This window comes from Schistocerca americana, chromosome 4, assembly GCF_021461395.2.
Source record: "Schistocerca americana isolate TAMUIC-IGC-003095 chromosome 4, iqSchAmer2.1, whole genome shotgun sequence".
Taxonomy (NCBI): Eukaryota; Metazoa; Arthropoda; class Insecta; order Orthoptera; family Acrididae; genus Schistocerca; species Schistocerca americana.
The window spans coordinates 448885167-448910223 of record NC_060122.1 but is presented as its reverse complement, the minus strand read 5'-3'; the positions used below and the strand labels follow the sequence as shown (position 1 = coordinate 448910223).

General features: G+C 41.6%; 1 protein-coding gene across 1 annotated transcript in view; it reads right to left on the bottom strand.

The window, feature by feature from the left end:
- LOC124612623 overlaps nt 1–25057 on the bottom strand; it is a 222276-nt gene that overhangs the window by 1772 nt on the left and 195447 nt on the right. The window contains exons 3-5 of the mRNA XM_047140921.1: nt 15884–15986; nt 15667–15692; nt 8224–8628 (exon numbers count right to left, since the gene is read on the bottom strand). Of these exons, the coding sequence (XP_046996877.1) occupies nt 8255–8628; nt 15667–15692; nt 15884–15986 (503 nt within the window). The 3' untranslated portion in view covers nt 8224–8254. The remainder of the gene's footprint in view (nt 1–8223; nt 8629–15666; nt 15693–15883; nt 15987–25057) is intronic.

The following is a 25057-nucleotide window of genomic DNA, read 5'->3' as shown; positions in this document are numbered from 1 at the left end:
CAGACTGTCAATAGCAAGAAAAATGTGTATGAAAATTAGTTAATGCCTATTGTAAATTTACCTTTACGTGAAAGTGGAACACAGACAAAATCAATACAGGCAAGAAGAGAGTAGAAGATTTTGAAAGTGGGGCTTGGATAAGTAGTACTGTCCAATTTAAAGTGGTTGTTGTTTGACAGCCAGTATGGTAAACTATTACCATACGCTAAAAACCACTGGGAGCATAGTGTAGTTTGCTTCCAATGTGTTGCCACCAATGCTGTGCAACTCATTATTGAAAAAAAGATATTTTCGAAATGCAAAATTTTCACCTACTCCAAGAAAAAAGCCTCAGTGCAGTCCTAGTTAAAATTAAAAACAAATTTTTGAAATGAAACATAGAGATATAGATCATACATGAGCCTCAGATTTATTTTCACACAATTTTTGTAGCAGGCACAGATTCTACAGTGATTTTGTATCACTATGGAGAGCACAGTGTTGTGGTGGCTGCCTGCAGATAGTGCTCGTCACAACATTGCAGCTTTCCACCTTAAATGTAAGTTGTCAGATAAGTTAAATCAGACTGTACAGAGTGAACCCCAGCTAACCAACAAAATCTTAGAGGTTATTCAAGGATATTTTCAGAGTTTTTCTGTATAAAAGGGAGGTGGTCTCTGGTGGCTTGTTGAGGAGAATGAATGTAACTATGATTTCTTCAATGACAAAGTGCCAGATACAGAATTCAAGAGTCTTGTATTTGACACCCGGTCAGCCCCAGGATTTTTACTATAACTTACACCTCCTTAACTACTGCCAATGTTTATCGATTTGAAAAATGCTGCATTGTATTGTGGTTCAGAATCAATGTTAAACTGTAAGTCGTCCTATAATTGGCTGTGTTGGAAGGATGTAGGAGGGTGAGGTCATACCGTGTCCAACAGGACCATGCCTAGTAAGGCACACTGCTGGCCAAATCGACCTTTGGACAATGGCAACTTTAATTTTTTCCCAAGTTAACTATTTGCATGCAAAAATATCTTCATAACAGCGAAAAAGCCTGTGATATGGAATCACCAAAACGTACAACACAAGAAATGGAGTAATGAATTGATCCTTGGACATATGCAAAAGTACTTCATGTGGTTTCCGTAACAGTGGGAGAGGCTAGGCACAGCGTCATTGTGCCACTTTTCCACTGTGTTCAGTGAATCCATACACGGGGTGCATATTGGACAACTCTTCAGCAGTAAACCTATCCACAGTACTGTGTACAAGTGTAAATGTACAAGTAAAACTGCCAGAAAAACAAACCCATGACAGAATCGAGCAGTAGTGAATGCAAGTGAAGAGTGGGCATTACTGTTGTCAACGACAGGTATTATGAGTAAATCGAATGAGTTTGTTTCCAAAAGAGACACACACTATGTTGTCAACAGAGTTTCACTCTATGAAAACTATGGTTCAGTTGTTTTGGTAGACTACGTAAATGATATAGTAAATGGTAGGATTACCAGTATTATTGAGAGCATTGGTATGGAATGAAACATAAATGGATGTGTAAGAGAGAAACTGGGAGCTGACAACATCTTTTTGTTTCCTTTTTTTCACATAATTAGAGCAGCACATCATTCAGTGTTAGTGCATCATGTATTTTATTTCCTTACAGAATAAAAATTGCATTTTATAAATAATGAAAATTAGTTTATTGTTTAACTTCTGCACTTTTATCCAATTAATTTTGCTGCAAGTAAAGTCTCCATGCACAAACATAATACAAAGGGTGTTTCTAAAAGGACTTTACAACTTTGAAAATTTATATAAATTAATTTATAATATAGAGGTGATTGTTGTGTCAATTTGTAGGGAAATACATCAAGTTTTGTATAGTTCACTAGTGCCGAATCACTGGACCCGAGTGTGCTAGCTGTGTATTTTGGTTTGGAGAATCGAAGTCGGTGACAACAGTTCAGCATGATTTCTGTACCAAGTACGCCAAAGAACCTCCTAGCAGGCCTACAATTTATGAGTGGCATAAATGTTTTTTGGAAACAGGGTGCTCAGTAAGACATGAGAAATCATCAGGTCATCCAAGCACATCTGATGACGTTGAGAGAGAGAGGCAATATTCTGTCAACAGCCCTATGAAATCGACCCAGCGTGCATCTCGTGAACTGCAAATCCTACATACGACTGTTTGGCGTATGTTGTGAAACAAATTTTCATTTGAAACCATACAGGTTGACGATCATACAAGCAATAAAAGACACTGATAAAGTTGCCCACAAGAACTTCTGTGCGGATATGTTAAATTGATTACATGAGCATGAAACCTTCTTGGACAAAATCATCTTTTCTGATGAGTCGACTTTTCACTTAAGTGGCAAGGTTCACACGCATAACTGTAGTGAAAATCCACATCAAACATTGCAACATGTTTGTTATAGCTCTAAACTGACCATTTTTTGTGCATTGAGCAAGAACAAAGTGTACTGCCCCTTTTTTTCATGAGAGATCCATCGACGGGATAGTGTACCTGGATATGTTACAACAATGTTTGATACCACAGATCGCTGAGGATGACCAAGAATGAAATGTTTGCACCATACAAGATGGTGCACCACCTCACTATCTGGCTGACGTCTGGGATTTTCTAAGTGATCACTTTCCAGGTCAATGGATTGGCCATGATGCGCCAATTACATGGCCCCCACATTTCCCAGCCCTGACATATATTTTTTAATGGGGATTCATCAAGGATATCTTGTTTGTACATCCTGTGCCGGCTTCTCTACATCTACATCTACATCTACATCTATACTCCGCGAGCCACCTTACGGTGTGTGGCGGAGGGTACTTATTGTACCACTATCTGATCCCCCCCTTCCCTGTTCCATTCACGAATTGTGCGTGGGAAGAACGACTGCTTGTAAGTCTCCGTATTTGCTCTAATTTCTCGGATCTTTTCGTTGTGATCATTACGCGAGATATATGTGGGCGGTAGTAATATGTTGCCCATCTCTTCCCGGAATGTGCTCTCTCGTAATTTCGATAATAAACCTCTCCGTATTGCGTAACGCCTTTCTTGAAGTGTCCGCCACTGGAGCTTGTTCAGCATCTCCGTAACGCTCTCGCGCTGACTAAATGTCCCCATGACGAATCGCGCTGCTTTTCGCTGGATCATGTCTATCTCTTCTATTAATCCAACCTGGTAAGGGTCCCATACTGATGAGCAATACTCAAGAATCGGACGAACAAGCGTTTTGTAAGCTACTTCTTTCGTCGATGAGTCACATTTTCTTAGAATTCTTCCTATGAATCTCAACCTGGCGCCTGCTTTTCCCACTATTTGTTTTATGTGATCATTCCACTTCAGATCGCTCCGGATAGTAACTCCTAAGTATTTTACGGTCGTTACCGCTTCCAATGATTTACCACCTATGGCATAATCGTACTGGAATGGATTTCTGCCCCTATGTATGCGCATTATATTACATTTATCTACGTTTAGGGAAAGCTGCCAGCTGTCGCACCATGCATTAATCCTCTGTAGGTCCTCCTGGAGTACGTACGAGTCTTCTGATGTTGCTACTTTCTTGTAGACAACCGTGTCATCTGCAAATAGCCTCACGGAGCTACCGATGTTGTCAACTAAGTCATTTATGTATATTGTAAACAATAAAGGTCCTATCACGCTTCCCTGCGGTACTCCCGAAATTACCTCTACATCTGCAGATTTTGAACCGTTAAGAATGACATGTTGTGTTCTTTCTTCTAGGAAATCCTGAATCCAATCACAAACCTGGTCCGATATTCCGTAAGCTCGTATTTTTTTCACTAAACGTAAGTGCGGAACCGTATCAAATGCCTTCCTGAAGTCCAGGAATACGGCATCAATCTGCTCGCCAGTGTCTACGGCACTGTGAATTTCTTGGGCAAATAGGGCGAGCTGAGTTTCACATGATCTCTGTTTGCGGAATCCATGTTGGTTATGATGAAGGAGATTTGTATTATCTAAGAACGTCATAATACGAGAACACAAAACATGTTCCATTATTCTACAACAGATTGACGTAAGCGAAATAGGCCTATAATTATTCGCATCTGATTTATGACCCTTCTTGAAAATGGGAACGACCTGCGCTTTCTTCCAGTCGCTAGGTACTTTACGTTCTTCCAGCGATCTACGATAAATTGCTGATAGAAAGGGGGCAAGTTCTTTAGCATAATCACTGTAGAATCTTAAGGGTATCTCGTCTGGTCCGGATGCTTTTCCGCTACTAAGTGATAGCAGTTGTTTTTCAATTCCGATATCGTTTATTTCAATATTTTCCATTTTGGCGCCCGTGCGACGGCTGAAGTCAGGGACCGTGTTACGATTTTCCGCAGTGAAACAGTTTCGGAACACTGAATTCAGTATTTCTGCCTTTCTTCGGTCGTCCTCTGTTTCGGTGCCATCGTGGTCAACGAGTGACTGAATAGGGGATTTAGATCCGCTTACCGATTTTACATATGACCAAAACTTTTTAGGGTTCTTGTTTAGATTGTTTGCCAATGTTTTATGTTCGAATTCGTTGAATGCTTCTCTCATTGCTCTCTTTACGCTCTTTTTCGCTTCGTTCAGCTTTTCCTTATCAGCTATGATTCGACTACTCTTAAACCTATGATGAAGCTTTCTTTGTTTCCGTAGTACCTTTCGTACATGATTGTTATACCACGGTGGATCTTTCCCCTCGCTTTGGACCTTAGTCGGTACGAACTTATCTAAGGCGTACTGGACGATGTTTCTGAATTTTTTCCATTTTTGTTCCACATCCTCTTCCTCAGAAATGAACGTTTGATGGTGGTCACTCAGATATTCTGCGATTTGTGCCCTATCACTCTTGTTAAGCAAATATATTTTCCTTCCTTTCTTGGCATTTCTTATTACACTTGTAGTCATTGATGCAACCACTGACTTATGATCACTGATACCCTCTTCTACATTCACGGAGTCGAAAAGTTCCGGTCTATTTGTTGCTATGAGGTCTAAAACGTTAGCTTCACGAGTTGGTTCTCTAACTATCTGCTCGAAGTAATTCTCGGACAAGGCAGTCAGGATAATGTCACAAGAGTCTCTGTCCCTGGCTCCAGTTCTGATTGTGTGACTATCCCATTCTATACCTGGTAGATTGAAGTCTCCCCCTATTACAATAGTATGATCACGAAACTTCTTCACGACGTTCTGCAGGTTCTCTCTGAGGCGCTCAACTACTGCGGTTGCTGATGCAGGTGGTCTATAGAAGCATCCGACTATCATATCTGACCCACCTTTGATACTTAACTTAACCCAGATTATTTCACATTCGCATTCGCTAATAACTTCACTGGATATTATTGAATTCTTTACTGCTATAAATACTCCTCCACCATTGGCGTTTATCCTATCCTTGCGGTATATATTCCATTCTGTGTCTAGGATTTCGTTACTGTTCACTTCCGGTTTTAACCAACTTTCCGTTCCTAATACTATATGCGCACTATTTCCTTCAATAAGAGATACTAATTCAGGAACCTTGCGCTGAATACTCCTGCAGTTTACCAATATTACGTTAACTTTTCCTGTTTTTGGTCTCTGAGGACGGACGTTCTTTATCAACGATGATAATGTCCTCTCTGGTAAGCCGTCAGGTATTTTATCGTTTCGCCCAAGGGGGGGTCCCTCTAACCTAAAAAAACCCCCGTGTGCACGCCACACGTACTCTGCTACCCTAGTAGCTGCTTCCGGTGTGTAGTGCACGCCTGACCTGTCTAGGGGGGCCCTACAGTTCTCCACCCAATAACGGAGGTCGATGAATTTGCAACCATTATAGTCGCAGAGTCGTCTGAGCCTCTGGTTTAGACCCTCCACACGGCTCCAAACCAGAGGACCGCGATCGACTCTGGGCACTATGCTGCAGATATTAAGCTCACCTTGCACTCCGCGTGCGATGCTGGTTGTCTTCACCAAATCAGCCAGCCGCCGGAAGGAACCAAGGATGGCCTCAGAACCCAAGCGGCAGGCGTCATTCGTTCCGACATGTGCTACTATCTGCAGCTGGTCACACCCAGTGCGTTCAATAGCTGCCGGAAGGGCCTCCTCCACATTACGGACGAGACCCCCCGGCAAGCACACCGAGTGCACACTGGCATTCTTCCCCGACCTACCCGCTATTTTCCTGAGGGGCTCCATAACCCGCCTAACGTTGGAGCTCCCTATAACTAATAGGCCCGCCCTCTGTGACTGTCGGGACCTTGCCGGAGAATCGGCTACTGGCCCAACAGGCGAGGCATCCTGTGGTGGCTCGGAAACGATGTCATCACCACTAGGAAGCACCCCGTACCTATTGGAAAGGGGTAAGGCAGCTGCCACGCGGCCAGATCCCACCTTCGCCTTTCGGCCAGGCACGCGCGAGCCCACCACTGTCCGCCATTCACCCTGGAGTGATGGCTGACCGGTAAGATGCTCACTGCCGGAAGACGCAGCGACATCAGGGGTTCCATGTGATTCCAAGGCCACCGAAGTAGGCATAGGTCTCACCACAGTTGCCCCAACGCCACTACGAGCCGACGCCTGCGCCTCGAGCTCGATGAGCCTAACAGACAAAGCCTCCACCTGCCCCCGAAGAGTGGCCAATTCTCCTTGCGTCCGCTCACAACAACCACAGTCCCTACACATGACTATGTTTACCCTACTCTATACGGTGACAAATTCCCAAGATAATCTTCTGATGAGCTACTCTGATAATCAAGAAACACTCACTGAAATACGAGACGCGAAAACTACGCTAGGTTTTCCCAGAAAAACTATTTAAAAGCTAAGCGCAGCAAATAAGTACAAAAACGCTTTATACAAACAGTACTCGCTGCTGCTGGTGCTCTCGCTCTGGCTGTCACAAGACAACTGCTGATTCAAGTGACTAGTGGCTAACGGCCGCGAAACAAACAAAAGACGGTTTTAGGGCGCTTTCTGTTCTAAACGATCAAGAAAACACTAAGAAATCTAACACGAAAACTACGTAAAGTTTTATCAAGAACTGTTAGTTACTATGCAGAGCAGATAAACACAAATAGAATCCCTTCCTTAGTGGAAGGTCGTAAACAAAATGCAAAATAAACTTAGAGCAAGAATTTACACGCCACTGAGCAAGTTACACCTGCAATGCTACAGCGATTTTGGGAAGAAATTTACTTCTGATGGGATGTGTGCAGGATAACCAACGGAAGCCACATATAACATGTTTAGTTTAAAGTAGAAAAACTTGAAGTGTTTCCCTACAGAGTAACAATAAACCAACTCTATATCTTCTTCCAATAAATTTATATGAATTTTTAAAGCTTTTAAGTCCTTTTTGAAACATCCTATATTGTATGTCCCGCCTGCCTGACTGATCATCGCCCAGCCCAAACTGCTAAGGGTAGAAACTTGAAATTTGGAGGTGTGGATCTTATACTGTATGTGTTGTTTAAGAAGGGACTTTTTGAAATTCCAACCCTAAGGGGTGAAATAGGAGATGAAGGGTTTTTTATTTTTATTTTATTTTATTTTATTTTTTTTTATTTTTATTTTTTTTTTACAAAAATGTCGCTATTAAGGCAATTTTGAAGTTGGATCTACGAAAATTGGTATTTTGTTTCTATGTCAGATATAAGGACATAAACGTTTCAGTATTTTTGGAAATTTAACCCTATGGGGTGAAAGCTTTTTTTTTAGTACATCACTGTTAAAGAACTACTAAAGTATTTTAAAGCTATATCTATGAAAATTGGTACTTGACTTGTTGGTGGCAAATAAAAAAAAAAAGTGTTTCAGTGTTTCTGGAAACTGAACCCCTAAGGGGATGAATACTCAGAAAATAACCTGAACAACATGGAAATTTTATCTGTGGAGTTAGGGGTTCGTCCTGTAGGTGGATAGATCGAGTAATTAACGAAGATGTGGCAAATTGAACTGGCAAGACAGACTAAGTTGATGGGTCACACTCTGAGGCATCAGGAAACAGTTGAGTTCGCAAAGGAGATAGGTACGGAGGGAAAAAATTGTAAGGAAGACCACGATTTGGCCACAGAACACAGGTTTAGGTGGATGTAGGTTGCAGTAGTTACGAGGATATTTGTACAGGATAGACTGACACAGAGAGCTGCATCAAACCAGACATTGAACTGCAGACGACTACATTAAGCAGACATAGTAGGTAAGGGCCCAATGATAAACAAGTTAAGTACCTAACGTTGCAAGAGAATCGGCAGCTGTGGGCTAGACGTAGTCTGAAGGCACGGTGAGGGTCTCGGTGATGGCCGAGAGAGCCGGCCTGCTGGGCTGGCCTTCCCAGGCGACAGCCTCGTACGGGCGGTCGCGGTCGGCCGCCGACAAGTCCGAGTAGTAGGCGCTGCTGGGCTCGGTGTCGGAGCCGGTGTAGGCGCCGTTGTGGAAGGCGGTCGAGTCGCGGTCAAGCTCCGCGTACACGGCGTCCTCGTGCAGCGTGTAGTGGTTCTCGCGGCAGGCGCGCTCGCGCTCGCAGGGCGCCACTTTCCCCGGCGATGGCCGCGTCGCTAGCTCAGCGCCCGCCGCCGCTGGCGCTGCCGGCGCAGGCGCCCGCGCTCTTTGGCTCGACCTGGAGGAGCACACGCCTGTAACGGCAACGGGCGCGCGCGTCAGACACACTTCTCTGCTGAATGAGGCAAGCGCAGCACATTTATCAGCTTGACAATGGCGCAGCTTAACATCTACACTACTGGCCTTTAAAATTGCTATACCACGAAGATGTGCTACAGACGCGAAATTTAACCGACAGGAAGAAGATGCTGTGATATGCAAATGATTAGCTTTTCAGAGCATTCACACGAGGTTGGCGCCGGTGGCGACACTTACAACGTGCTGACATGAGGAAAGTTTCCAAACGATTTCTCATACACAAACAGCAGTTGACAGGCGTTGCCTGGTGAAACGTTGTTGTGATGCCTTGTGTAAGCAGGATAATGCGTACCATCACGTTTCCGATAAACGTCGGATTGTAGCCTATCGCGATTGCGGTTTATCGTATCGCGGCATTACTGCTCGCGTTGATCGAGATCCAATGACTGTTAGCAGAATATGGAATCTGTGGGTTCAGGAGGCTAATACGGAACGCCGTGCTGGATCCAAACGGCCTCGTATCACTAGCAGTCGAGATGACAGGCATCTTATCCGCATGCATGGGGCTGTAACGGATCGTGCAGCCACGTCTCGATCCCTGATTCAACAGATGGGGACGTTTGCAAGACAACAACCATCTGCACGAACAGTTCGACGACGTTTGCAGCAGCACGGACTATCAGCTCGGAGACCATGGCTGCGTTTACCCTTGACGCTGCATCACAGACAGGAGCGCCTGCGATGGTGTACTCAACGACGTACCTGGGTGCGCGAATGGCAAAACGTCATTTTTTCGGATGAATCCAGTTTCTGTTTACAGCATCATGATGGTCGCATCCGTGTTTGGCGACATCGCGGTGAACGGACATTGGAAGCGTGTATTCGTCACCGCCATACTGGCGCATCATCCGGCGTGATGGTATGGGATGCCATTGGTTACACGTCTCGGTCACCTCTTGTTCGCATTGACGGCACTTTGAACAGTGGACGTTACATTTCAGATGTGTTACGACCCGTGGCTCTACCCTTCATTCAATCCCTGTGAAACCCTACATTTCAGCAGTATAATGTACGACCACATGTTGCAGGTCCTGTACGGGCCTTTCTGGCTGTACCTGTACACGCCATCCAAGCTCTGTTTGACTCAATGCCCAGGCCTATCAAGGCAGTTATTACGGCCAGAGGTGGTTGTTCTGGGTACTGATTTCTCAGGATCTATGCACCCAAATTGCATGAAAATGTAATCACATGTCAGTTCTAGTGTAATATATTTGTCCTATGAATACTCGTTTATCATCTGCATTTCCTCTTGGTGTAGCAATTTTAATGGCCAGTAGTGTATCTAACAGTATTATGTACTGCGCATAGTAGAGGAGCAGTTAGGAGACGATCATTTTTAGTATCAGTGTAGAAATGCAGCCTCTCATAAAACAGTCCCTGTGAGGCAATGGTTTGTGGACAATAACATTTCTGAAAAGGACTGGACTGCCCAGAGTGCCTGTCCTGAACCCAATGGAACATCTTTGGGATGAAGTAGACCCCAACTTCCAAATAACCACCTTCTCTGTTGTCGGCTCTTGAATAAAAATTGGCTACTATTCTTCCACAGACGTTCAAGACACCTTGCTGAAAGTATCCATAGCAGAATTCAAGAAGTCACAAAGTCGAAGAGTGGGTACATTCCAGATTAATATCCACTAACAGGTGGGTGTCCAGATACTTTTGATCATATAGTGTGTGTGTGTGTGTGTGTGTGTGTGTGTGTGTGTGTGTGTGTGTGTGTGTGTGTGTGACGAAATAATGCAATAATTCAAAAATGTTCAAATGTGTGTGAAATCTTATGGGACTTAACTGCTAAGGTCATCAGTCCCTAAGCTTACACACTACTTAACCTAAATTATCCTAAGGACAAACACACACACACCCATGCCCGAGGGAGGACTCGAACCTCCGCCGGGACCAGCCCCACAGTCCATGACTGTAGCGCCTAAGACCGCTCGGCTAATCCTGCGCGGCTCCAATAATTCGTTGCAGTTTCAAAAGGAGAGGGCGGGGTCACTGAGGTCAAAATAAGCCTAGAAATTACAAACTGTATTTAACAAAATAAAATTTTCAGTTGTTTGCGTGATTTCCCGCCCAAGTGGATAGGCTTGCGCCTTGAGTAGCCAAATTAGCCTGAATTTGTGGGATCCCCCGTACAACTTCGGTTTACTTGTCGAGGAAAAATTGTGCTGTTTCATTGCTGTGGCGATACTTTCTAAGTCAATCAAAACGAATGCAGACCTTCACAGAACAGTGCTGAGATGGTCTCTGTCGCTTCCTTGTATGGCTGTTATCGATGTGAAGGAAAGGGCTGATTGAGCACACTGGAACGCAGAGACAGTCGCAAATTCCCAGGACACGCGCTGCTCCTACCGCACCAGAGTAGCACAAACTTGGCTGTACTATATCTGGGCAATATCTGTCCCAATTCTTACAGTGACACTCCCCCTCTCCCTGTCGCACAACTTCATGAGAACAGTGTTTCAGCTTTCTTCCGTGGGCAAACAAGACCTGTGTTGACCTGGTGAAAGTATATTTTGTTTTAAACTGCAGAGCAAATTTATTCGACCTTTAAGAACACCGCACCACTTTATGTATAGTGTAGGTGTGCTTATCCGTGTTTTACGTGCGATCCCTATTGCAACAGATGGAAAGAGAAAAAGTCATTTCTTGTGTCAAAAAGAGAATAAATTAGTGAAATTTCAAGATCGAAAAAAAAAAAATGTTGTCCGTAGGAGCTGGGATAGGGTGTGTGTTTCCCCAGTTTAAGACGTTATTGCGTAAATCTTCGTTAAATCCTAGGCTATGAAATGAGTTCTATTTATCTGTCAATCTAAGATTGGTTTTGGAAGGTTTCCCACATTCATAGTTGGATGTTGGCCCTGGGTTACACTTTGCGCACATTTGTTCAACTTAATAACGCCACTCAACAGCAAGGAATAGAAGAAAGGGAGTTGATGCAATAAATCCGTTAACATGGTCAGACCTAAAATTCTGTAAGTAAATAGAGTATTACAAGTGGCGTCAAAGCTGTGTAAGCTGTTTCTTAGAATTCGTTTCTTGTTCCTGAATTCAGGAGTATTAATCACTGACGTTTTGTGCTAGTTGTTTTTGTTGATGTCCATTTTCAGTGTGCGACTTTCAATTTTCAGTGTCATCCAGACATTACTGGTATAGAGATATGTTCTTTGAACAGTGTCTAGCTTTGTTTCCTATTTCGTTTGGTACGACTGATTAAATCTCCTATGGATGTAGCTTCAGTTCATTAACTCAGAAAATGTGGCGTCCATAATCATTATCAACAACCTACGAAGGTGTACTCGTTTATACTAAGGAAGTACGCTTACCTTATGAGAGTAATTTACCATGAAATATATTGACAGGGTGATGATCGATCGTTCCGTATAGTGTTCCTCGTTAAAAATGTAGCTCTTGGCGCGTGATACGTCTTCAACTCCACCAATCAGTGATATATATAAAAAAAAGGTCTGTTTAAGAACTTGCTCGCTATTGGACGAACTTCAGCAGACGCCCGTTTAGTAATCTCAATTTTATTCTTCAGTTTTACATGAAATTCTCCATTTTCATAAACAGAGTTCGATGTGTTCTTCTGATTCAAAATCTCGTTTCTTGGTGAACCAAAATACTGTGCATAACACATAATTTTTCAAGATGGTGGCCTTTTGTATAATTTTTATATTATCACGAACACTATACCTAGGAGTACAGCGATAGAGCTTGAAGATAATTTGTAGTCAGTGGATAACAGGCCTAGAGCCACTATTTTAAGTAAAAGGCAACATCCCGAGCAATTCACCTAAAGCTACCACCGCTAACATTTCTGAAATGAGAATATAAAATGGATCACAAAATCAACTCATCCAGTGATTCCGGCATTCCACTGCCAGTAATGATGGAGTTGCTCATAGAGGTTTACGATTACATCTCATGAACCTTTTGGACTATAATTCTGAAATTAATTCCCACCGCTTATCCTACAGATTTCTTAGATTCAGAATTCAGTAATGAATGCTGCGGAATTGGTTAGTTGTGTTCAGTGTTAATACCAGTAATACAAATTTAATTTTTAATCGTTATGACAGAAAAATCGGGACGAAAACAACAGTTATTTCGCTCAAAATGAAGACGGTCCTGACAGCAAACGGAGGTCGAAAGCAAAAATATGTAAAAAATTTGGCTTTGTTACCTCTACAGTGTCGTCGATAATTAAAAACAGAGGTTAGATTAGGCAATGCTTGGATGTTGTTCCAATCAGAGAGAAAATGTATGAGAGCACTAAACATAAAAGAGCAGCGACTGCTTCGCTTGTCCGGTTTACCAAGCTGAGTTTCAAAATGTTCCCATATCAGGACATTTATTGATGGAAAGAGCTGCGAGAGGTTTAAAAATAACTGGGTGTTGAATTTTGTTCAAATACAGGCTGCCTGGAACTTTTCAAGGAAAGGAACGGCGTAGAGTAAAAAAACGAAAATGTTTTCTGTGGCGCTACCCAAGTTTTACCGACAATGGCAGCTTATTGGTTAGTTCTACCTAACCGTCAAGATTTAAACACTAGAATTCGAAAGATGACACGAAAGCCGATGAAACTGGCTTACTTCATCGCTGCTGTCCCAATAAAACATCGCTTACTAAGGAGGGGGACGGGGGAGTGGGCAAATATTTAAGGAAATATTATGATATTGCTAGGATGCCTTTCGGATTAATAGGAAACCGCAGTGTTTTAAAAATTTACGAGCACTATCAGTTGAATAATACAGCGGCCAAAATGCGTTGATAGTAGTCGAAATATTCAACGACTGAATTCTCGCTTTGGATGAACACTGAGAGATTCTTTTCCCAAATAAAGTACTAATATGTTGTGTACACTGATTAGCCAGAACATTATGACCACTACCCACCGCCACGTTGGATGCCACCTGGTGGCGTTGCGGGCATGTGGCGTAATAACAAAAGTATGTAAGCGACGCAGACACGGACTGCGGATCACCCGAGCGAAGATATCCTCTGCAAATAGGAAAATCCATTGAGGTAAGCGACTTTGACAAAGGATAGATTATTATTACACAGACCCTTGAACGAGTATCTCGCAAACGGTGAAACTTATTGAATGTTCACATGCTACTGTCGCGAGCGTCTACGGAGAGATGCAGGACAGTGAAACTACAAGGCACTAAATGGTTGGACGTCCACGACTCCCCACAGAACGTGGGGTTCGGAGGCTCGTCTGCTCTGTAAAGTGTCCTACGGTGGTTTTAGGAGCATTATAGTGGATGTCTCGGTGACCAAATTCGCTTGATGTAAATCCCATAGAACCCATCTGTGTCGCTGTCGGGCGCCATCACCGCGTACGCAAATCAGCGGCCCGTTATTTATGCGATTTGCATGGCGTGGGCATAGACATGCCTCCACAAACCTACCAACAAACTGTCGGTGCCCTCATAAACAGAATCAGTGATGTATCTCTGTCCAAAGACGGGCAAACAACCTGATAAGGAGCTGGCAATAATGTTTTGGCTCATCAGCGTAAAGACTTTCTGCGTAAGTATGCACCTAATCACGAGTAAATTTTAGTGTGAAATATATTTACTGTTCAGTAATAAATGTTGACACGAACGGAAGGATAATATTGTGTTTTTCATACACAGTTTAATCTGAAATACTTAAAAAAAAAGATAAGATAGAGAACAGCAAGAAAAGCAAAAAGATCCTTAGATCTAGAAAGATCGATGTCCTCGAGGCTGAAATTCTACAGAGTTCGTACAGTTTAGGATATGTAGACTAAATGAAGTATTCTGCAATACGCCATTAAAGCTAGTGAAATGGATGAAAAGTCATGTCTTTGATTTTTCTCGCGATTACTAAATATTAAAAGAATATCAGCGCTTTTAATTGCAGTTCAGCAGCTCATGTACGAAAACAAGTGCTCCTCATACACCGTAATAGTGATATTAAGATAATATTTGAGTTCCGTCTTAAACTTATTTGGCTATCGTATCACAAATATATTAATTTACATTCTTTACACGGATAAAATGACCGTTAAACATTTATTTACTTTCGATCGCAGAATTTTCGCATCGAGTCTTAGAAGATACCTGCGAAAGTATTCGAGGCTTCTGAAAGTTAACATTTAATACTTTTGTCCTGTTCGTGAAATCAACGATGCTTCGCTTAGACAACAGCGGTGTTTTGTAAACTCTGTGGAATATAATACTTGGAAACAGAAATCAGTGTCTGGGGAAGTCGTTAGCAATACAAGAACACTGTGAAATCGGGGAAAATCTAAAGTTTCTTCCTTCTTTACATCATCAAAGGTATGTGATAGAAAATTAATGAGCTGCCTTTGACATGGGTCTTAAATTTACGCCGTGTGTATCGGTACATGTCACGGTATCTCAACTGCAGAACTTAATTCATGAACTTAAATTTTGTTACGTGACCTGAAATCCAACATCGGAAATATCGCCTAGCTTCCAGAAGCATTTAAATGTTACGAGAGAACCGTCATACAAACCGATACAGGCGAGATTTTGTACCCATATTAACATGAAAGCTAAAAAGTAGATGCGTACTAAATTTCTACAGCGAAATTGTCAGCTGACTCTTAGTCTATCTTTGTTTTTATGCATTCATAAAACCATTCAGAGATCATAGCTGAAAGGCTCATATTGTATATGTTATACTGCACTGATTTATTTTGCTAACCAGTTTTCGGTTGACAAATCCATCGCAGACTATCGTCTATGGTAGGTTCAAGTCTGATGACGGCCATGTCAGCCGAAAAACGGTTAGAAAAAATTCGTACAGCAGAACATACACTATATTGTGTTTCTCCTATATAATTATGGAGTTGTTCTACCAATAAGCGACAGAAGAATCAGTTAACCGGATTCAGTGATATAGTTAGCAGCTTACGCGTGCATATAGACTTACATCTAAATTTCGCTGCTCTGGTCTGGAGCGCAACTTACCTCCAAACCTCAGGTTCTTCAGTCTGCTGCAAAGAAACAAATAAAATAACCTTTAATCTGTAATCATTGGTATTTATAATATTACTACGAAAATAATTCCTTATATTTTTAACTACAGTGATCACAAACGTGCCTGTTTAAGAGTAATTATATGAGGAAAATTTACTGTAGATGGTCGTTTTCAATAGTACGGAAGTATTTGCTAACGTTAACTTACTTGCGACAATGCAGAACGGTGACCATAACGACGGCACCAACAGCTGCTGATACTATCGACACGATAGCGAGAGTGAGTAACCATCCTAGCTTCGTCTCGTTATCTGTAACACAAAACGGTTTACTAATATACTTCTGTACGATTATCTGGTAGCGAACAAGTACTTCTTTCTGGTGTCTGCACAAAGATGTACGTGTTTATGATCAAGCCAGGTTAGCGATTCGTATGATGAATGATGTTTGTCAAATTCTGATAATCTTTGTCGGAATTTGGTCATTCCAACAGCAGTCTCAGTCCTCATTTATGAAAAATACTGTGGCAATGAATGCTGACAGTGTGAATAAAAGTTTACAGATACGCCACAGACGTTTCCCTTTTGGACAGAAATGAATTTTCTGATAAAATATTGTGTGACGTGTTCAGCTATCAAGATATGTACTCAACAGAGGGGTGTTGATTGTCGCGATGAAAGACGAGCTTGCATCTGCCAAACGAAGTCTTTAGCTGGTGCACCTCCATTGAAATACCCAATACCCCATTCCATACGTACTGCCAACCAGCGGCAGCTCGTAGATATACATTCTGGATGTTCACTAATTGTTAAATTCAGATAAATTTGAGAGTGCAAAATTAATAGCATCTGCTGTATAACAGTTACGCTCATTAACATCATATTACAATTTCAGCCGCTGTCAATAATAATAATAATAATAATAATTTGCATAACTTGTCTGAAAAAAGGAAGAATTGTTTTGTGGGATTTTGTTGTTTCGTGCATAATTAAGTACAGTCTATGAGGAGAACGAAATAATGTTTAACCTCTCTCACTCTCCGTTTCGCATTTTTGTGTAAGTGGGAGTTTTCGTGCTTTTTTTTTTGTTTTTTCGGACAAACGTACAAGATCCCTAATTTATTTGTTAACAAATTAACCTCTGGGCTGGAAATTAGGCATCCACATAACGGCTGTCGCTTATTATACACTTCTTTCTTAAATGTTCGTTTGTAGTCACGCTTATTTGATTTCGTCACTTTCTCAGGCAACGAGTCTGATCTGGAATGCCCTAGTTTTTTTTGCGGCTAACTTTTCCTGGTAATTTTCTTTTCTGTTAGCGCTTAATACGGATTCAACATAGTTAATGTTGGAAGCCGATTCATGCACAGTAGACAACCAACTCCGAATACAAACTGCCGTTTGCGGAAATGATTAAATTCAAGTAGTACTATCTAACAACAAGGTCACTTGACTAGAATACAAATGAGGCGCTGAGAGTCGTAGGGGCCAAAAGCACACTGTCTTCGACCTTTCCCTACCGCCTATTTAAGTGAATATCAGAATAACCAGTGAGACAGCTTTTCGCGAATGTTCAAATAATGGTACAATGTGGGCCTACAGTAAAGGTAAACCACAAAATCAACAGATGTCAGAAGCACGAATAAGTGCTACAGTCTCACAATCGACAATGATGTGTTTTTATGGTTCTCAGCGCCTTAAATGGATTACTCTGTGATAAAATCCACAATTTTATGTTCCACATCTCATTCAGAATCCTACAAAATAGTTTTTTCCTCAGTATAACTGTAACAAATACTGATGTCCGACCTAATTTTATTATATAGTGTGTGAATTTGCATTTCTGTGGAGAGTTCTGCCACCTAGCGGGATTTATGGCGAACATAAATAAAAGTCTTAACAATGAAAAATCCAGGATGGAATGTAACAATATGATGAAAAGAAAAGTTGCCACATACCATATATAGGAGATGTTGAGTCGCAGATAGTGATAACAAAAACAGCCACAAGTAAGCTTTCGTTCAACAAGGTCTTTGTCAAAAATAAACGACAGACACATACTCACGCAAACGCAACTCACACACGCGGCAGCAGTCTCTGGTTCAATTTGATATACCTATATCTCGTAATTTTAAAATTCACCATCATTTTTTATAAATAATGCACGTATTCAGATTATCAACTACTTCGTTACTGATTCCGCTGTACATCCAATGTGAATTTATATCTCAACTGTATCAGATACAGTCCTTCAGAGAACTTCAAAGCCGAATTTTTTTCTGTAAATTTATGAAAAACATTAAGAACAACCTATTACTCGGCACTTTTTAACCGTGTTCCACACGCTTGTTTCACTGCGGAGCAGGAAACAGCCTCAATCATTTTCATATTACATATTAACAGCGCGACAATCACATCATAACGGTACAGAGACTGTGACTGAACACGATTTTTGAAATAAAAACTACATATCTAAACCGAGATTAAGAAAAACGTTGATGGCTGTTAATACATCAGAATATCTCAAAATTTCATTTCACGTAACTTAGTAATAAGATATCTAATACATAAGTAGGATCTACTTTCAAAAGCGTGACATCATCATTATACGTGTGCTACGGCTTCTGACAAATCATCGTGTTTGTGTTTGTTTACTTTGTTATTCTTATGATGGACAGAATAGAGCAGCTGTTGGCTGTCAAATAGTAGACAAACGGAGATAGCTGCTATATAGGAGTTTTCTTCCACTGCGTGTTAGACCATACTACTATGTGTCCGTATTGCACGTTCGTGTTTAGAAAGTCAGCATCAAGTGGGAAATTCAGATTTTCACGTTATTCTATGATTTCTAGTGTTAAATGACAAAATTTCCAAATTTTCACTTGTTTTTTTAATGTCTATCATTATCGACTCGAGTCTCAGAGACAGGTATTAGTAATGTTTATTTTTTCCAATTTTAGCTTCCATTCTTTACTTATTACTTCCTGCTTTCTCGTGCCTCAAGTCTCGACAAGTCATCAGGGAGCATACCCAAAGCGTTAATGTTTTTGCTGTCTACAACACAAAAGTTTAAATTAATGACACTATTGTTAACTCTGAAGTAAAGATATCTAATAATTTATTGCAGATGCAAAATACATGACAAAAGTAACTGTCCCTGCTATATTATGTATTCTACAATTAATATTTAAAATTTTACTCAAGCTGCTGCCCAGGAGTGATGTTTCTCGTTCTTGGAACAAAAACTATGTTAAACATTAACCCCCAGCACATGGTCTCTTACCGCAGAATTCAAGTATAAGTCGTCCCTATCTCGAGTAATACTGAGAACAAATTGCTGAACAGCATCTGTTACGTTCTTTTCTAATTTATTTTTCTATGCATCCTGTCGCGAGCCAGGTCAGTATATTTGGATAGGAACATACAGAGGGAATGAGAAGTTCTTCGACAGACTCTGGTGGAACCATTTATTTGCTACTCATGCACTCCGTGTCCTACTTAACGTCGTTTTTGGATAAATGAGGGGGCTTGCGCCGAATAATTGAGGGATGTGGACAAAAGGTCGTATGTCAGTGGCGAGTGGGGGAGCGGGTGCACGCGAAGGTTATTTCGACTCAGGATTTGTTTCTTTTATGGCACACTGGCACGTTTGTTACGCGACACGTAAATATTATTGCTTAATTGTATATGACTGTGATACGTGTGTGCGTACTTATAGCGTAGAGCGTACAGCACTTAAGTTGCTAATGAGAGAATGGAAAAGTTGAAAGCCGGCGACATCTCCTCTGTCAGTTTTGATCGTACCTGACGGATGCATCACCATCTACAGTTTAGAATTCTCTCAATTCATTAGACCCTGAGGAGAGGTTTAGAATTTAAGTTAGAATATAGTTATAACATCTGGTAACAGGGTTTGCAAACCGTAACCTTCAATCCTCCTGTCAACCAAATCTCGTGCGTATAATTTTCTTCCACTTGAGATTTGAACTGGCTGCTTCGGGATTAAACGCCACCGGAACAATATGTACAGCGATCTCCAGAAATGGTTGCTGAACCGAGTGACTCTGCCTTGTGTTCGTGCCTACTTCTGTTTAGGTAATCAATATCAAAATCATTCCTCTGCCAGTCATTCATCTAGGTTACGAAAGCGATTACAGATAATACCGGACAAAAAATTAATCACCACCGGGATCATACTAATACCGGATAACACCACCTTCAGCCTTGTTAACGACTTCAGTTCGCGGGGATGACAGCCCACAAGTTTCTTCAGCTAGGCCATATCCAGCTGAAGCCACTATTTGATGATAAGATGCTGTAGAACTGTTAGGTCCTTTAGAACTACCATATTGTGAGGGTGTTAACTGAGATGTTTCACTTGCTGTTCCAAATAGTCCCAGACATTTTCTGGGACACTAAGATTGGGTGATTTATCGGAGCAATCGAAAAACGGAAAATTGAGGTTTAACGTCCCCTCGACAACTAGTCACTAGAGAGGCATAATCTCGGGTTGTTTGTGAGGATGGGGAAGGAACTTTCAAAGGAACCATCTCGGCATTTGCCTGAAGCGATTTATGGAAATCACGGAAAACCTAAATCAGGATGATCGGACGCTGATTCGTATCGTCTTCCTCCCGAATGTTAGTCCATTGTGCTAAACGCTGCGCAGCTTCGCTAGGTGGGGAATCGAGGTGCGATAGAGCGCCTAGTTGTTCGTCAGTCCAGGAACGTACAGGTTATAGGGAAAATAATGTGAACAATTGTAGCGATGGGGTGGTTGTGTTTGACGGTCAACAACGCAGGTAAGACACGCGTCGTGCTGGACTCGGCTATGCAGTACGGAATAGGCATAAGTGCAGGTTGTATACGAGTAGTGCCCACTTCGTATTTGCATTCAGAGGCCGAGGTCGACGAGAAATGAAGGACCTAACAGAGTTCCAAAGGCGGAAGATTGTGGAGGCCCGATTAACTGGAGCACCAGTAACCAAGACAACGAACTTATAGAATGTTTCAAGAGCAGCTGTTTCAACAACCATGACAGCCTACACAAAACATGACGAGTTGCTATACCGAAACCATTAGTGACGACAACCAACGCAAAGAAGCGTAAAACATGGCGTCAGGAGCATAAATCGTGGACGGATGATCAGTGGAAACACGTCATATGGTCCGACGAGTCAGCGTTTTCGTTATTTCCAACATCAGGCCGGGTTTACATCTGGAGAACGCCAAAAGAAGCCTAGAATCCTCACTGCTTGATTCCATCGGTTAAGCATGGAGGTGGAAGCGTGATGTTGTGGGTAGCCATGTCAGGTATTGTTACGGTTCTATCATTACTCTTAATTCCGTGTTACAGCCAACGATTATGTGAACATTTTAGGTGATCAGGTGCACTCCATGATTAAAATGTTGTTGCCCAACAATGATGGCATATTTCAGGACAATAATGCACCCATTCACACAGCCAGGACAATACAATCGTGGTATGAGGAGCATGCAACTGAACCGCAGCGTCTTCCCGGGGCAGTACAGTTCCCGGACTCGAACGTTATCGAACCCTTGTGAGCACTATTGGAGCGCAGACTCCGGAGCAGATTTTCGCTTCCCTCGTCGCTACAGGAATTAGAAGAGGTTCTGATCGAGGAGTGGCATAACATTTCACTGGAGACTATACAACCATTACGTCCCAGTATTTCAAGAAGAATCGCAGATGTATTATGGGCAAATGGGGGTCCAACCCCTTATTAATGAATCATTCCCATATAAGTACGGGTGTTCCCATTTTTTTCGTATCCCCTGTATGCTTGCGGCTTTCTGAACACGGCTTTTGTCATCTTGGAAGACAGAGGTGTCTATAGTATACTCATCATGAAGATGTGGAAGAAAGAGCAACACTTGCTCACCGAGAACGTTCAAATAGGCATCCTGGTCCACGTTCGCGGTAGCGTGAATGAGCGGACGCAAGTCGTGATAAAAATACTCTCAAAACATCGCAGAAATATCTTCAACCTAAACTACAATTTCCACATACCGAAGTTTAAACGCCTCATTGCGTTGTCGTTGCACTTGACGCCTTGCAACATTAGGAAAGGGGCGAAATTACGACTCTTCAGACCACACGCCTCCCAGTCAGTTGTCTGTGTTGTTTGGCCCTTTGAATACGTGCATCTTTATGTGCCACTGTGAGCAGTGGCCTTTTTCGACGTACCTGGCTCCTGATGTTTACTGCAAGCAGTTCCCTTCACAATGTTCGCTTGGTAGCTGGTTGTGATGGATCTGTATTCACTGACAGTAGCGATGCCTGCCGGGTCTGAAATCGATTGTTATTGGCAGTACGTGATACTCCTCTCCAGTCCCAATCAGTTGGAATCTTTTTACGGGCTCTATTATTATACCGAGAGTTACATTATTCCTTGTAGGCAAGTTAGACAACTTGCGATGATACGCAACAAACTGGGTTGGTTGGTTGGTTGTTGTGGGGAAGGAGACCAGACAGCGAGGTCATTGGTCTCATCGGATTAGGGAAGGATGGGGAAGGAAGTCGGCCGTGCCCTTTGAAAGGATCCATCCCGGCATTTACCTGGAGCGATTTAGGGAAATCACGGAAAACCTAAATCAGGATGGCTGGACGCGGGACTGAACCGTCGTCCTCCCGAATGCGAGTCCAGTGTCTAACCACTGCGCCACCTCGCTCGGTAACAAATTGGCCAACTCCATTCACGGTGTGGTCGTGGGCCATGTAAACACTATAGCTTTTTCCTGTCATTCTGTCAAGTCTCCAAGCCAATCCATCTTACTGCGCAGATTCCATACAACTGACTGGCATGTACACACCACTTCGCTATCACTGCTTACGTCAACGGTGGAGGGCAATAAGATAGCGTGCAACCAGTTCTAAACTAGTGTTCTCTTTTAATATGGTGACGAACATCTTGTCCTACGGAGTAAATGTTAGTGGGACAATACCTGACGTCATTGGAAAGTCCTTAACGGATTCCGACCCCAACATTCAGCATGCACTATGATCTGTCTCAAGAACTCAGTTTAGACGAATCAGGGAAGGTCACAGCACCATATCGCAGCTGCAGGCAACCCTTGCCCTCAGGCCCAACACTAGAACGTTCAAAAGGGTCAAAATGTACTTTCATTATATTGAAGAACAGCGCATTTCGCAAAACTGATTATGTTTTTTTTTGCAGTTTTCGCCTTTAACGCCCAGAGTGGTCATACTGACCCCTTTAAGATAATATTTTAATTTTGTTTATTGGTATGCCCTACTTTTATTTAATGCACTGACGAACTTGAGCAATTTTACTTTATGGTGCTGTAATTAACTGTTGTCTGTATTATTGTGGTACGAATGGATAACAAAGGATTCAATACAATTGACCTTTGCTTGTCATTCCCTTGCAAAAATAAGTTTATTTCTTGAATTCCCTTATTGAATCCATTTTGTTTTGCCAAGTAATAACTAAGTTTTATTCATATTATTGAGGTGCAAATGTTGAATGGTTTGTACCATGTTTCAATGCACTGATGTGTTCTTTATATTATGTGTCAATATCCTGCACAGGATAAGGTAGCATGGAGAGCTGCATCAAACCAGTTTCAGGACTGAAGACCACAACAACAACATCCTGCAGTCATTCCAATGTATATTTTTTCACGATCTCTGCAACCGAGCTGATAGATACCAGATTGTTGGTGTCTGTCTGGTTTTGATTTCAGTTTTGGGATGGTCTTTTGCACTGGGTTCCTTGTTTTGTAAGCAATGTTTATGCCCTTTTTTAAAAAAATATGTTACCTATTTAGTGTGTGAATTTATTGTGGTTGGTCACTGTATGCCATTTTTCGTGGTAGTGCCGGGTGTATGTGTTGGTGTGCTCTGATTAGTTTTTTCATTATTTACGATTTTATTTTCCTGTTTAATTTGTCTGTCGTTGTTTCCTTGTGCCCATTTTTAATGTTATTTGTTTTATAATTGCCAGCTCTTTTCGTAATCAGAGGTGTTGAGGAGGATCCTCTTGAGTCTGTTTAACATGTATCTGATTGCTGTTGTTTTTGATTGTGCAGGTGGTTTGAGGTTGCATTTAAAATAGCGTCACTTTTTGTGGGTTTTCTGTATATGTCACATGTTTATTTGTTATTTTCTTTTCTTATGGTTATATCTAGGAAGTGGAGCGAGTTTTTGTGTTGTTCTGCTGATGTGAACTTCATGTTTTTGTGTGCAGTTAACATCCCAAAACTGAAATCAAAACCAGATAGACACCAACAATATGGTATCTATCAGCTCAGTTGCAGAGATCGTGAAAAAATATACATTTGAATGACTGGCAGGACATTTGATGTATAGTACTTCTATAAAAAAAAACACGTCAGAGCACTGAAACACAGTACAAATCATTCAACAATTGCAGATAATCTAAAACAGAAGTACCACAGAGCAAGCAATATCGAAAAAGATATGAACACCATAACAAACAGTAAAGGCAGAGATCTCCTCCCTTTCCAAGAAAATTTCCTCATAACAAAGCATTAATACGAAATAAACAGCTTCTCAATGACCAAATAAATATTGTAAATCAGACACTATATAAAATAATTGAAAAAATCGCATGAAAAAGAAAAAAAGCCTTTTCCATGCTTCACCCTCTCCCACCCAATTCCCCCCCCCCCCCCCCAATTTCATTTCACTTTCTTGCTCCTCGTCTTTACCTCCAACACACTCTCCTTCACATTACTATGCTCTTATGTCCACACTACTATGCTCTTATGTCTGTTCATCTTTGATTCTCCATCCTCATTACAAATAAACAAAAAATACTTCATCACTATTCCTTCATTACTCTTCCACAGTATATAAATACACAGCAGTGTATAGTAAACTAAAAAAAAGTATAGGTCAAAGACAAACTTGTGACGATGTATATTGGCATCACCACAAAACACAATACTCATTTAGAAGTATAAAAATAAACAGTAAACAGTGGTGCACAAAAAGTGTGCTATGAGCAACGTTAATAATTCATAGTTCTGCAGAGCAACGAAAAATTAGACTGCGAGTATCTGTGTCTAATGAAGAAAGGCACCAGACGGTTAGCAGGCGGCATTTCCTATTGCAGGCGAGAAACCAAGCAGAAATCATCGTAAGTAAAAACCAACGAATTATTTTTCGATCTTAAAAACACATCAAACTGTAAATATCTTTAATTATAGACCACTCATGATGCTTTACCTCAATAAATCGAAACGCGTCTGGGGAAAATAACACGCTTGTACTTAGAGTTGTAACGATCGAATGAAAATACCCTTAAAGGTACCAAATGTTTTTAACAGATCTTTACAATGAGCTCGACTACAATTTTTTATTATGGCCCTTCTCT